The 15,931-nt window shown below is 35.7% G+C and overlaps 1 protein-coding gene across 6 annotated transcripts in view; it reads right to left on the reverse strand.

The window, feature by feature from the left end:
• Positions 1-2,366: 2,366 nt before the first annotated feature.
• Positions 2,367-15,931, reverse strand: part of LOC128991417 (TATA-binding protein-associated factor 2N-like) — a 56,501-nt gene continuing 42,936 nt past the window's right edge. For 3 of the 6 annotated variants that reach the window (XM_054414273.1, XM_054414275.1, XM_054414271.1), the window contains 5 exons: positions 10,508-10,559; positions 8,458-9,236; positions 6,269-6,332; positions 4,115-4,251; positions 2,367-2,668 (listed from right to left, as the gene is read on the reverse strand). In XM_054414273.1, coding sequence (XP_054270248.1) covers positions 10,537-10,559 — 23 coding nt within the window. In that variant the 3' untranslated portion in view covers positions 2,367-2,668; positions 4,115-4,251; positions 6,269-6,332; positions 8,458-9,236; positions 10,508-10,536. The remainder of the gene's footprint in view (positions 2,669-4,114; positions 4,252-6,268; positions 6,333-8,457; positions 9,237-10,507; positions 10,560-15,931) is intronic. The other 3 variants (XM_054414274.1, XM_054414276.1, XM_054414272.1) reach the window with 1 other exon arrangement.

The raw sequence follows: 15,931 nt of genomic DNA on the forward strand, positions 1-15,931 counted from the left end.
TTTTGAGTGTTGTGAGCCTTGCATGTAGTGAGTCAATGTAGTGTTGCACCTTGTGTTTTTTTATGATCAAGCATGGTTAAATTAAACATCATCTCTCGTTCATTTGATCCTGTACTTGTGTTTGTTTTGGTCAGAGTCTAGGGTTACTATTGTATGTACTATTTATTAGTATTGTTGATTACGTATCGTATGCATCTTGTGTCTCATTTCAGTTGTATGTCTTTGCTCGTTCAACCTGTAAAAAACCACCTGTACTTTTTCTTGTAATGCTACCTTCTTTCTTTTTAGCGATTTTCCCATATAGGGAATAAGCTATTACCGTAGTACTCATGGTAAGATCTGGACCCGGGACCGATTTAATTTTTCGTTTTGAGGTCCCTAGAGGCGCTATGTGTGTCCGTTAGCGCAATAACTCAAGCAAAAATGATCCAATTTTGATGAAATTTGGTACGAACGTGTAAACCTACGTTTATTCTAACGAGTTCGCGAACCAGCATAATCGGACCATGGGAACGGGGTAAAATTGGATTTTCCCATTTTTGACCCTAAAAATAAAAAAATTACCATTTCTTTTTAAACCATTTTGTAGAGCTTAAAAAAGGAAATAGCTTAGTATATTGAAGCGCTGTTGTATGCCTAACGGTCACGGAGAAAATTCAAAAATAGTGTAATTTAAAATTCCCATGTTATTCTTATAGAGGAAATGATAACGGTTGTACTTGTTTATGGATATATTGATAAAATTTGGCAAATTTATTCATTTCATTCTATTCTATCGACATATGGTCAAAAAAACACTTTACCAGCAGCAAATCTAAGCATTCGTTAAATCTAATGTTAATTAAATTGGGAATAATTATGTCTTATTTATGGAAATATTTTAGTAAAAATGTAATCAGACAAGTGGAAATTCGCTTAGTCTGCAGGTATTTTGGTTTGTTTAGAGTCTGATTTTTACTCACTATTCTATGCAATATTTATTAATATTGTCATTATGATTTGTGTGCATCTTGTTTCTCATTTCAGCACTATTAGTTACCTTTATATCCTCTTGCATGTCTTCTTGTAATGACACCTCATTCTTGCATGGCTTCTTTTTGTTCAGAGTCCACTTGCTACGCTATATTTAGTATTTATTATTGCTTGTTATCTCACAAATTTAATGGTATTTATTGTACAATGGCTTTTGAAGTGAATAAACAAATTGAATTGAATTGTTAAGTGATGCAATTAGTGTTTGGTACTATGTTTCACTGCATCACTGTCAGTGGCATTGAGAGGATATGAACAAAAACATAACCTCTCTTAGAAGTTATGAGCTGTGATTTTTAGTAATTAAAACACTGTCATAAGTAAAGTAAATAGTGTTAACAGGGCTGGTACTAAATTTTGAAAGTAAATTCCCTGACTGATATTACAGTTTTTCCAGATATACTGCAAGTGGATATTGATTTTAAATAAAAATCAAGAAATATTAGAAAAAATTTAATTAATTAACTTATTTAATCACTCACAAATACAAAACTTGTTTCAAACTATATACATATCGATTTCTCCCCCGTACCAATAACTATCGATGTAAAAATGTGCATCAGTGCTTTTTTCGTTCTTTTTGCCATTAGTCACCACCCTGACAAAAACATATTTAGAGCAAAATGTATCTGTAATTTATATATCTGTAAAAAGGTAGTCTTTCAGGAAAAATTCCAGAATTTTTTCATAATCCCATACCAACAAAGTTCCCTGTCTTTTCCAGGTTTTACCTGACCGTACCAACCTTGGAAACTACATTGATAGCTAGCTCAAAACAATATGGTCTGCGTTTTAATTTAATACAAGAAAGATTAAGTTAATACTTTCTGAAACACAAAGGTTTAAATGAGTGATTTGGACTAGGTTGTTTTAAAAACTCTGAATGGCTTAATTTTTTAAGTCCACAACTACTCTGGGGGTACAAAACTCAATGGAATTGACTTACTTCGTACTACGCTGAACATAAATCTCTATACCAATAAAATGCAAAGCCCTCACTGACTGACTCACTTACTTATCACTAATTCTCCTACTTCCCCATTTACATATAAGACTGAAATATGATACACCAACCCGGTACGGCAATCAATAGTTACCGGTAATGCTTATGAAGTCAAACAAGGAGAAGCCCACCACAGCTAGTCATCGATAAAGGTGACTAACTGTGGGACAAAAAAAGTAAATTCCCCAAAAATTATTAGAACTGAATCAAAATTCTCCAAAACAACAATTTTTTTCCAATGAGGATGCTTCCAAAAAGTGATTCAAGTAGGGCTAACATACCTTCCCCCAAAGAAATGCAATTTCTACAGGGAAAGAGATAACACAACAAATTGGTGGAACGTAATATAATTTTAATCAATTTCCTAAATACACATGAAAGCACTTCAGTAACAAATATCAATATTTTCTGTACAATGAAATGGAACTAGATACCCTATGTTGTTAGTTCAATTTAATGTGGTACTTTTCCTTTTGACTTTTATGGTCCGGCAACAATGTTGGAATAGAAGAAGGGTTTCCTACGTGTTGTCCTAACACATCATAAGCTTTTCAGAATGCTTTTGAAGACATGAGGACAAGTTGCTAAACAAGACAAGCTGCCGGTAACTCTCGCCATTGCAGTGTAGTTTCTCTAAAACAGAACGGCTGTGATAACCAAGTTCATAAATAGCACTAGATAATGTTTAACCAAATAAATGGTTAATATAATATAAAAGAGTATGAGCTAAATAGTATGAAATAATTGGTGTATATCAACTTTTTAATATTGACATACTTGGAATTGCCTCTTTACAAATTATTGAATAAAATTTACATTTACACTAATTGGTTATGGAAAATATGTTATTAAAAACCTATTTACACCAAGAGAAAATTTACTGTTGATAGAATACGGGCTACAAAGAATCCTAAAAGGAAACTCTGTGAAAAATCTATCATTAATGTATGCCCAATAGAAACCATAACCTCAAAAATGGGAGTTGGCAAGCATTGGGCAAATTAATCAGTATTAATTTTACAGTAGACTCCCTCTTATCAGGCAGAAGTGACATCCCTGGTTTAAACAGACTTGATCACCACTAAGTGAACAGTACTGAAACGACTAGACCATTGATCACCATGTCAGGGATTACGGTACGACATTAGGTCAAACACTTAAGTATCTGTTTTAATAACATGCATAGTGAATACAAAATGATCATGATTGGCATTTTCATAGAATATATTTTATAAGGCAGTAAGGAAAACAATAAATAAAACATGCTTAACACTTCTTAAATTGTCTTGAAAACTTTAAATACAGTACTATTTAATGATGCTAAGGCAACACTCTACAAGGACAAAACTCAACTGGAAGAAGACCCCCAAGGAAGACCAAAGAATCGATGGAAGGACCAGGTGGATAAAGATTTGCAAAGACTGAAAGTAAGGAAAGAAGATTCGGAGAACAGGGAGAGATGGAGGCAACTTGTTGGTTTGTGGCCAAATACCACCTAGGGTATTCATGGCCATGGGAGTAAGTAAGTAAGGCAACACTCTACAGGGTAAAAAAAAAACAGCATTCAGTGGATCCTGATAGTGTTTCACGTAAATTAATAATTGTTGTTTGAGTTTGACTTGAACAGCACTTGACAAAATCAATGTAAAATTAAACATTGTAATGAGAAACACTGACAAAAGACGATATGAACCCGGGCAGAAATGCCAAACTGCTCTTGTTGACGTTCTGCAGACGACTTGTCCAGCTTACCAATGGTTAGCAGCCAACCTAGTAGGCTACTGCGATTTTTATTTTCTAGGCTCCTGCGAATTATTTGTACGTTCAAATAATACCTAAAAGCATTGTTTACTATACAGTTTTAAATATAAGAAATAAGAAATAACTCGCTATTTTTACTTAAAACATTTCTCATAATGTTATTGTTTTCCGACCGGAAATTGTATAACCCGAGGGCTTGGATAATTGAAAGTGTACTGTAGTGGCAATGGAGATGGATACAAGGAAGATTAATCTACACACATACAAAAACAAACACAGGCTATTAGAACTTAGGTGGTAAAAAATTTGGATCTTTACCTTGAGTGTGTTGACTCAGTCACGGATCTGCTTTCCACTTGGGATCTTCATGACTCTCGGACATGTTCCAGACTCAATGAGTTGGGGAAGATTAAAACGGCTGGGTCAGCTGAGATGCTATGAACATCTCACATCACCTGAATCCAGAAATATAGCCATAAGTAAACACACCACGTACTAATAATGTGACTAAAACATCATGCGACAAATTGTCGAAAAAAGGCTCTAAAAATAACTAACACCTTCAGAGAGAAAATACATTGTAGAAAGAATACGGGCTACAAAGATTCCTAAAGGGAATCTCTGTGAAAAATCTTTCACTTGCTGTATGCCCAATAGAAACCATAACCTACAAAATTAGGAGTTGGCAAGCATTGGGCAAATTACAAAAATACTGGTTCAATATATTTTAGAGGTAAGCATGGGTAAATTAATCAATTCACTATCAATTCATTTTGCTATTAACTATTTAATTATTGATTCTCAACAGTTTTTTTAGGTAATGTGGAACCCAACACAAAAAAACTGCTCCATTTCATTTAATCAATCTTTCAATGGACAAGCTGAACGCTTTGTGCAAATGATAAAAAGATGTTAAAATACGTGGAAGATGAACCCAATACGATTTTTATAACAAATTTCACAAAGCAGCAATAAACTCTTTTAAATTACCTAACACAACATGTAACTCTCCATATTATAAAATGTTCAAAAGACAGCTCTAAGTGTATAACATGGGTATTGAAGGGTGGGTATCGTGTTCAGGAGAGAAACTTCAAAGATGGAATAGGAGTTTTAGAAAAATCATATCAAGATTTTTTTTTTAATCTCTATTACAATATTGAACTGGATAATAGAGTAACATGCAGAAGACATGTGTAGATCAAATAATGCAGCCAAGGGGGAGAAGAACCAGCGTGTTTCTAACGAACAAAATATATTTTGAAAGTAGTGTCAGTTTTAGCAAGTCACACTATCAAGTTTCTCTGCTTTAAGAGAATAAATAGTTAAACGGTTGAATCGTGTAACATTCCACAACCAAAACAAAAAAACATTCAGTGGACTTCTGATAATCTGGAATTGTTGAGACTGACCTCATGCTGGATTACTGGGGATTAGACTATCAGGTGGTACCGCTCGGTGTCGCTAGATAAAATATACCATATTAGAGTAAATAGTCTTAACCCTCCATCGGTTACACCACTGAGTTTTCCTCCGTGAGCATTTGATTTTATAAAAAAATATCTACCCCACGAGCATCTTTCTAGGAACCAGTTTAACATTATTTTGATCTCACACCTGCCCTGCAAAACCCTTATTAATCAGATGAAGCTTGAAGTCACGTAGCACGGCGCCTGGCTACATGAGTCACCGATGGTGTTGTGTATGTTTTATAAAAATATTTAAGTAAAAATTTGATTGATTGTATGTACTATTTAATGCTTATGGTTTTAATACAAGATTCAACGCCCAGAAAAAACCCGAAGAAGGATTAACTGTGATATCATTGAGTTAAAATTTGCATTACTGTACTATAAATTTATGGTTCAGAACTGTTAAGGATATTTTTACTCGCAAATATGTTTTTACTAATGATCAAATGTAGGTTCACTTTAACACGTTCGCAGCGGCACGTCAAATGGCGGGCGTATCCCACGTGCGGCGCAGCCCTCAGCATCGAACAAACCCGATTGCCGCGTGTGAGTGGCTTTCCAATTTCGGTCTGACAAATAGCAAATAACGTGCGAGGATGTCCTGCTTTACAACGAGAGTCGACGTCGTTCGCTAAACACCCACAGATAGCAGCACTGCTTGTAACGTAGCCGGTCCCATTGGAATTGTATTGCCAAATGGAGGGAAAAAGACGGGACAAAAAGTAGAATTTTGAGATTGCCAGACGGGGATTTTACGGGGAAATTTACTACCAACTACACCACAACAAAATACAGTATACTATTGAGCAGTGCTGTGCGAGGTTTCAAGTTTCTAGCTCTAATCCTGGCTTAAAAATAAATCATTTCGTACTGCATTGCAGCTTGGGAGCGATCGCACCCACCAGGATGGCATTAGGGTTCCGTATGGGAGCGATGCCGCCGCGAACGTGTTAACTAAATTATTAATCTGTTATCTCATCAGTATGCATTTATAACTTACCTTGCATGACATCAAGGACCCAAGAAGATTCTTGTCTCGACCTTTCAGAGAATGCACAGGCATCCTGAAAGGTAAAATCAAATTGAATAATCTTATGAGAAAAAAAACCTAATTCATTTGTTTTCACTATTGCCTCCTAATTTGAAATGAAGGTCCCTAATATCCCTCATCATATTTACACTAAAGGAAGACTATGCTGGATGGCCCACTTAATAAGCCTCCTTGGTTGATATTTTCTAAGGCATGTATAGCTTGCTTAAATGTCACTAATTACTCATGGCAACTAATCCTCAAAATATAACAATGCATTTGTCTTCTTAGTTATTACAATAGATAGACCTAATCTTTTTATGTCTTTGTATAGCTTTTGTGGAGTTTCAGACATTGACTCAGATTTTTTGTTGGTTCTATACAGTTTCTTACTGTTCTGCATTTCCGACAATTCCTGATTAAAAAATTCTGTTTTCTGTCAGCAATTTGCTTTTAAATTTGTGATACAGTTATTAGCTTACAAGTGATATAAACCCATATTAATTAGTCAATGGGCAGTTTTTCTTATTGCAAAATTTACTTAAAATATTGGGTAGGTTTTGGCTTGCCTTTGTCAGTCCTTCTTATACTGTAGCTGATATTTGTGCATTGTGATATTTTATCACAATTTTTACTACCAGTAAATGAACTTGTACATTTGGAAAAGTTTGTGTAGCTACTTGAACGGATTTAACATCAAAACATAGTGATTTTCACATACCTATATTAGACCTAATGAAATTCTATTTTTTGATATCTTATCAAATTTCATGAGATGTTTTTTACACTCTCCTCAAGAATTTGTTTTCTCTCATGCTAATTACACGTGGAATTACCTTTATGCATCAGGTGTGAGCAGAGTATAGAATAAGATACGGAAAGGAATTGGGTTTGTGTCTAATTGACTTTTTTTTTTAATAAGAGAAACATTAAGTTATTTCTCTAAGTTGAAAGGAAAGTGAAACAAAAGTTTGTTAAAAAAAGTTGTAACGCTAAAATTCAAACCAATTTGGCTATTATAGCAACACCCTTGGCAAAAATTGCCATCAAGTCTAAATTCACAGATTTTTTAAAACAGATCCTCAGCTTAATTCAATGGTAAGCATTTCACTGCTTATTTTGCTTACATTTAATTAACATATTGAGATAATTTCTAGAAGAAAATATGTCATAGTATTTTATACATTTCCATCAGTTTAATTGATATTTTAAGAGAAGGTTCTTGCTAATTTAAAAGAGAACTCGGATATTTAAGATTTCAATACCTTACTTTGTACTTTACTTTCCCACCATATAAGGTAACATCGACAACAAAAAAAGACCAAGAGTAGAAAAAACTCAGTTTCACTTCTTACAAAGTTAGTCTAATGGAGTTTACACTAATTCTACGGTTTACTACAAGAGCGAGAAATTACCACCACCAAAATAAAAACTATGGTTCTTCAACTATGGTGTTAAATCATTTACACAACTTGAAACTTAACATTTCAACTTTTGAGGTTGCTTTTTACAAAATTTAATTCTCCTTTAAGGTATAATTTAGTAATAATATGTCAATATTTCAGCCTCTTTCAAAATTTTGTTCGTACACTAAATCCATAAAAAAATATCTGCGGTGATGCACTGCATTTTTATTTTAACAAATTTTAAATTTGTTTTTAGATTGTAATATAAATCTAATACGAGAAGTTAGCTTGAATAACTAATCCAATATTTAAACGATTAACTATTTTTCAAAGCATTTAAATATTTGTCAAGACGGTTTATACCTCTGGTTAAAACTGTGTCACCATATTAAATTACCCAAATATTTAAAGCGTATTATGGAGGTTGTCTATGCATGCTTATTTGTGCAAAGGGCTCAATGAAGAAAGTAATAAGTTTTAACACACAAAAAGCAAAAAGCCCATATCTTAACTTATTTATCAGATTAGTTAAAACTGTATTCTTTATATAATTTTACAATTGTTCAATCTACTGCATGTGTTCAAAGTTTAACTTAACTTAATAGCATACAAAAGTAATAGTATTTTTATAGCAAGAATATTTTGTAGTAATTTTTTTTAGAAGTAAATTTTTAGTTTGCTAAGATATAGGCTGAATTAGGATCGAGACAGCAAGTTAAGACAGCATATGACTAGACTGATTTTGTTACTTACATTTCTGTCTTGGTTGAACATCAAATCTTCCATAGATCAGTTATGTTTCTCTTTCATTCTTAAATATTTCGGTTTCTCACCATTTCATAGCGTGTGTACTACTTAGGTCTAACAACTTATGAGTATTTGAATTTTCAAAGTATCAATTTTCAAGGCACTGCTCATATTACGTTAAAAAGTACCTACACATTTCAATCTCAATATTATGCAGAAAACTGCTGATTATGAAATATGTCACCAAAAGAGTTCTTAGTAAAATGGTCTCATGTCAAAATTCAAGCAGAAATCAACTGCAATACAACACAACAAACTTTTTAACAGAGAATAATATTTTTATTATTAGTCTTATGGCTAACTGAAACAGTAACTTAACATGTTTCGATGCCTACTCATAGGTATGAAAATATTTCTCATTTTCAAATAAAATAACATATTTTGAAATGAATTGCAAAGGAACATAAATAACATTATATTATTTGTTTCTTACACTCTGTTGTATTTAGATATTTTAATTCTTAAACATTTTTATATTTGTCAGTTTGTTCAGGATTAAAATCCATACTCCAGAAAGGTTACTAATAAAAAAATATTAACGTAGTAAATTACACTAAAATAATAAATTATCACAATAAAACGCAAGTACGTGATCAACCAAGTACACAAAATTCACAAGTCACTTCCATCAATAGGGAATGTCAATAGGGAAACACCAAAAGAAATGATTATTTATTCCTTAAGTTGCTCTAGAAGTTATCTTTCTGCTATCTGTCTGGGAACACCTGTAAGTCGCAAAAACGTTACTTTCAAACTGTTCAACCATTTCACTTTTGAATATAGTCATCAAGAATATTAAAGGAACACAATATTACTTTGTTATACATTCCCTTAAATAAATAGAAGCCCAGAGCTTGTCAATAACAACATGCAACAACGTACTATACACCTTCTTGTTACCTTGTATATGGTTTACTATATACCTTCTTGTTAGCTTGTATATGGTTTTGCTACTTTTAAGTCTCGACTTAATATTTTGAGAAATGCTTTTGTATTTCATATAATGACAAAGTCAATTCTTGTTATACATCTAATAGGCATAATTAAACTCATAGTATATTTAATATGTTCTATTACCTAATATCATTTTGACATTGATCAAGCCAATAACCATGTTTGTTCAAAACATCAAACTTAATTCATTGTAAATAACTAATGTTGCTTCACATTTATCTTTGAACCAATTGCAGTGCTTGTAAATTAGTTAGCATTTAACTGTGGAACTTCCACAATTTTTATTTTAAAACGTTTCTAATTTAGATTTAATTTCTTGCAGTGCATACAAATATTATCTCATTGTACTATTGACTACCTTTATGTTTGCAATGTCTAGGTGCATCACACATAAGTAATAATTCACTAGTATTCATGTTATTGAAGTTTATAATACAGAAACTTAGCTTTGAAATATCTAACATGTCTATGTCATGTTCGTAGTTTCTTTGACCATTAAAAGTGATACATTCTTGTGAAAACCATCTCCAAAACGAGCACAGTCCACTAAATTTCTTGCAACTTTATACTATAAGTATACTTTAAAATAATAGAAATGATCCGTTGATTCTTACTAACTACCTAACATATGTCTGAAACATTGAAGTTAAACTAGTGAATATATAAGGCTGAGAGTATAATTCAACTATACTTTTTCACACTTAAGATATTCAGATTTCTTCCACCATCACAAACTTTACGTTCAGCTATTCCTTAAAACTATACGTATGCCATTAGACATGATAAAATGTTTATTTGATTCACTTACTATGAGCTATAAACTGGCTTTAGTATTACCATTCAAAACTTATGAGTTTTTTAAAAATATTATAGAAAATTCCAGCTTGTTTCGACAATGTCTACTTCTCCATTAGTACTCGACTAAATCAGATAATTAGAGGAAATTAACTCCACTTAGTTAATATTTTATTTAGAGAATGGACATTTTCATACAAGCTGGAACCTTGTAAAATTTTTTCAAATAAAACTATATTGTACTTACATGATCAGCACTCCAGACTGCAGAAATGTCTAATACTGAGGTTGCATATGACCTGCAAACATCACAGAATTATAAAAATCCAGAATTAAACCAACCAAAAAAAAATATTCCTCCTTTAAATATTATTGTACTCTCGCCCCAGTAGCTAAAATAATATTTTCGTCATACTGCAGCATAAACAGCTGTTTTTAATGCATTCGTGGCGGGTTTATATTAGCATTTTTACTCTCTAGGCAGTAAAAATCAGCTGTTGTAAACAGTTGTAAATTTCGACTGGCAATCGTATCGTTTGAAATTATTTTTTGATAGATTTACTATTAGATAAGGCTTATTGTTGTCGATAGATTGAAAAAACAATGGTACATATAATGTACTGTACCACAATGGTAATAGACAGACTAAATGATTGAATCACTTACTAAACAGCTGCTTATTTCCATTGGCTGAATTGAAAACAAGCTGGAAGTCGTTTTGAGAGGTTATCTTTCTATACAAATTATTTTGTTTTCTAGCTTTGTTTGTTAATTAATTATGCAATATGACGAAAAATATAGTTCACCAAATATAGTTCACCACACAGGCAAAAAGTGACTTGCTGTCCAGAAAGTATCAGACGTTGTGCATTGGCACCCCTATCTTAGCATTAGAGTTACTACACTCAATACGCATCCAGCTTCGTCTACAGTGGAGTGTTAAAATTCGCCAATGTCATTGCAATTCCCGCCAGTTGTGAGATGCGCTGTGATTAGTTTTTTTGGGTAAACTTATCAAGCCAATTGAAATTCATCATCCGACATGGCATAAGGAGTGATGCATGAAGGTGGGATGAGACAGTGGTTCGATAGATATATTCAACACCAGATTGTCAGTTACAAGACTGAGAGAGTTCTTTATAGTTGACAGGATTTGCAATGACAGCGTACATTTCAACATTGGTACTGCAGACAAAGTTAGATATATAGGATGTGCGCACTTCTGTAGCTGGATGCGTACTGGTTGTAGAAGAGTGAAAATTTAAAAACGTACGTTTTCATGTCCCTGGCCTTTTACTTCGTAGATACTGGATTTGTAGTTTATTATTATGTGTTTTAATATTTTTTGGGACGGGGGCAACATGTTACACACATTTATTTGGTTTTAAATAGGTTCTAGGTATTTTTTTCGTATTTTTAAAGTCTCAAAATTCACGACCATGACGTGTCCCTAGGGTACATTTTCCAACTTTCACGCTGTTTTTAGACTAATTATTCATGCCGAAATATATAAAGCCATATTTTTATGTCATCAATGGTTATTAAACTTACAAAAAAGGAGCATATTATAATTTTATTGTCATTGCAAACTGACTACCATGAAAAAATAAGTCTGTCCCTCGATTTGGCGTCACGACCATTTGGGAAAAATTTTCAACTTTGGAGCACGACAGTGGCAAGCCTGGCGTCGATGGAGTCAGTTTGTTTTAGAGACTAGTTCGGGGTGTACGTCAGGATTGTAGTGCCGGTCGTTTCGAGTTGAAAGGAGGAATTACAAGATAAATAAAGGAAAGATTGTGTTTTTTGTAATTTTGGTGTGTCCATGACCGTACGTAGACATTCGATGAAGTAGACATGGTGTTAATTTTTGTTTGTAAGATATTTCAATTGCTAGATTAACCTAAAAGTTCACTTTGTATCCTCGAACATGAGGTGCAGGGCTACCAACAGAACAGAGCCAAATAACACGTAATTTCACGACCAAAGTTTCACGACCATCGCGGGTTTTTTCACGACCAATCCAGCCTTATGGATTATAGTGTGTTTGGTCGTGACAATAACTTTAATATAATTGTAATTTGAACAGTTTAGTTCAATTGAAACACTTATTTTTATTATAACTAACAGTATAATTGAAGGATTGTTTAGAAAGATTTAGATTATTTCGTACCGCTTGTCCCTGACCATCACGTTTATGATTTCTATCATAAAAATTTCAAAAATTAAAATATCGTCATATTTTAATGTTTTATACACGAAAGAAGCACACCTCTATACAAACATAACGATTTTTCGGGTCTCAGGTAAGTTTTATCGGATACAAATTCTAGACCACTTCTAGATGAGCTAGAGACTTGAAATTTTCGGTGTTTTGTAGGTCTAGTGCCCAAACCCCCGGGAAAATTCCAAAAAGTGACATTTTTAAATTTTAACCCCCCCGAAATTAAGGGTTTCCCCCCCATGTTATTCTTATGGGGAATAACATTAAAAATGGCCGACTTTGGTGTGCCCATCTGAACGGTTTAGAAACGTGCTAGAGACTTCAAATTTGCGTAGTATTGTACTATGGGATCTTAAATTAACGGCGAGTTTCGCAAAAGTCCCATTTTCCAATTTTAACCCCCCCAAAAATCCAAAATGGCGGACCTCTGAAAACAACAAAACACGTTTTTTTCAAAGGGATATAGCTCGAAAACGGTAAGAGATAGAAAAGATTTGAAAGTATATCCAGGAACAGGAATTATATTTTACACAAAATCCTCATAGGCGTTTTCCAAAAATTGCACTCCTTCAGCTTCAAAAAACGCCCTACTTTCAAAATTTGGTAAATTTTTATTAAATTTTTACCGGTTTTCGCCATTTTTTCATACTTAAATATTTTTTATTTTCAAAAACTATTAGGCTATTGCTTTGTATTCTCCTTACTTTACTTTAAATTTTACTCATTATATGTTTTTTCGTAACTTTACTCCTTGACCCCCAAAACTTAATTTTAATCTCAAAATTTGAAGGTTTTTCGCCACTTTTACGTGACCCGTGTTATTCTTATGGAGAATAAGATTGAAATATAATGACTTTGGTATGGTCATATGAATCGTATAGAAATGTGCTAGAGACTTGTAATTTGGTAGTATTGTAGTAAGGGATCATAAGCTAATGGTGAAATTTTCAAAAGTCCCATTTTCAAATTTTAACCCCCCCACAAATCCAAAATGGCGGACCTCTGAAATCGATAAAACATGTTTTTTTCAAAGGGATATACTTGGTGTCTACTAAACCTGGTTTGAAAAATTCAAGGAGTTTTCCAGGAGAATTCAAGACAAATTCCTGAATTTTAAGAGCTACTATCAGAACCCGTTTAACTAATCGCAACCCGCTAATAATAATATATTATTACTATTAATGATTATTTTAATTTAAAACAAAACTTTTCCAAAGAAAATATTTTATACAACATAATAAAACAGTATAACTATTAGGTAAGGCGACACCAGCTATCATCTCCTGCGATCGTGGGAATACCGGTGAGCATATCTTGCAGTCTCGTCAACACAGGCAACCGATCGCGGCAAAACAGGTTCGCATATTTTATGATTTCAGCAACACTGATAATCGTCTCCCGCGATCGCGGCAATACCCGTGAGCATTTCCTGCGGTTTCGGCAACACCGATAATCGTCTCCCACGATCGCGGCATTACCCGTGAGCATATCCTGCGGTTTCGGCGACACCGATAATCGTCTCCCGCGATCGCGGCAATACCCGTGAGCATATCCTGCGGTTTCGGCGACACCGATAATCGTCTCCCGCGATCGCAGCAATACCCGTGAGCATATCCTGCGGTTTCATCAACACTGATAATCATCTCCCGCGATCGCGGCAATACCCGTGAGCATATCCTGCGGTTTCGGCAACACCGATAATCGTCTCCCACGATCGCGGCAATACCCGTGGCCATATCTTGCGGTTTCGGCGACACCGATAATCGTCTCCCACGATCGCGGCAATACCCGTGGCCATATCTTGTGGTTTCGGCGACACCGATAATCGTCTCCCACGATCGCGGCAATACCTGTGGCCATATCTTGCGGTTTCGGCGACACCGATAATCGTCTCCCACGATCGCGGCAATACCCGTGGTCATATCTTGCGGTTTCGGCGACACCGATAATCGTCTCCCGCGATCGCGGCAATACCCGTGAGCATATCCTGCGGTTTCGGCAACACCGATAATTGTCTCCCGCGATCGCGGCAATACCCGTGGCCATATCTTGCGGTTTCGGCAACACCGATAATCGTCTCCCACGATCGCGGCAATACCCGTGAGAATATCTTGCGGTTTCGGCAACACCGAATAATCGTCTCCTGCGATCGCGGCAATACCCGTGAGCATATCCTGCGGTTTCGGCGACACCGATAATCGTCTCCCGCGATCGCGGCAATACCCGTGAGCATATCCTGCGGTTTCGGCAGCACCGATAATCGTCTCCCACGATCGCGGCAATACCCGTGAGCATATCCTGCGGTTTCGGCAGCACCGATAATCGTCTCCCGCGATCGCGGCAATACCCGTGAGCATATCCTGCGGTTTCGGCAGCACCGATAATCGTCTCCCGCGATCGCGGCAATACCCGTGAGCATATCCTGCGGTTTCGGCAGCACCGATAATCGTCTCCCGCGATCGCGGCAATACCCGTGGCCATATCTTGCGGTTTCGGCGACACCGATAATCGTCTCTCACGATCGCGGCAATACCCGTGAGAATATCTTGCGGTTTCGGCGACACCGATAATCGTCTCCCGCGATCGCGGCAATACCCGTGGCCATATCTTGCGGTTTCGGCGACACCGATAATCGTCTCCCACGATCGCGGCAATACCCGTGGCCATATCTTGCGGTTTCGGCGACACCGATAATCGTCTCCCACGATCGCGGCAATACCCGTGAGAATATCTTGCGGTTTCGGCGACACCGATAATCGTCTCCCGCGATCGTGCCAATACCCGTGACCATATCTCGCGGTTTCGGCAACACCGATAATCGTCTCCCACGATCGCGGCAATACCCGTGAGCATATCCTGCGGTTTCGGCGACACCGATAATCGTCTCCCGCGATCGCGGCAATACCCGTGAGCATATCCTGCGGTTTCGGCGACACCGATAATCGTCTCCCGCGATCGCGGCAATACCCGTGAGGATATCTTTCCGTTTCGGCAAAACCGATAATTGTCTCCCGCGATTTCGGCAACAAAAGCGGCAGTGTTTGGTTAGCCGACGATTCCGATGACCGGGCAGTGGATTCCCGGAGGTTTGGGTGGATTCCTGGAGTTTTCCAGGACACTTCAAGGTAAGATACAATTCCCGGAGTTTTCCCGGTTTTCCCGAATTTCCCGGAGAGTAGACACCATGGATATAGCTCGAAAACATTAAGAGCTAGAAAAGATTTGAAAGTATATCCAGGAACAGAAATTAAATTTTCTACAAAACCCTCGTAGTTGTTTTCCGAAAATCGCACTCTTTCGGGTTCAAAAAACTCCCTACTTTCAAAATCTGGTAAATTTCTTTCAACTTTTTACCAGTTTTCGCTATTTTCTCATACTTTAATCATTCTTTTTAGCAAATATTATTATTGCTTTGTATTCTCCTTACTTTAGTTTAAATTTTACACGATA

This window comes from Macrosteles quadrilineatus, unplaced genomic scaffold, assembly GCF_028750875.1.
Source record: "Macrosteles quadrilineatus isolate MER2022 unplaced genomic scaffold, UCM_ALF_1.0 Scaffold_4__1_contigs__length_99947679, whole genome shotgun sequence".
Lineage (NCBI taxonomy): Eukaryota > Metazoa > Arthropoda > Insecta > Hemiptera > Cicadellidae > Macrosteles > Macrosteles quadrilineatus.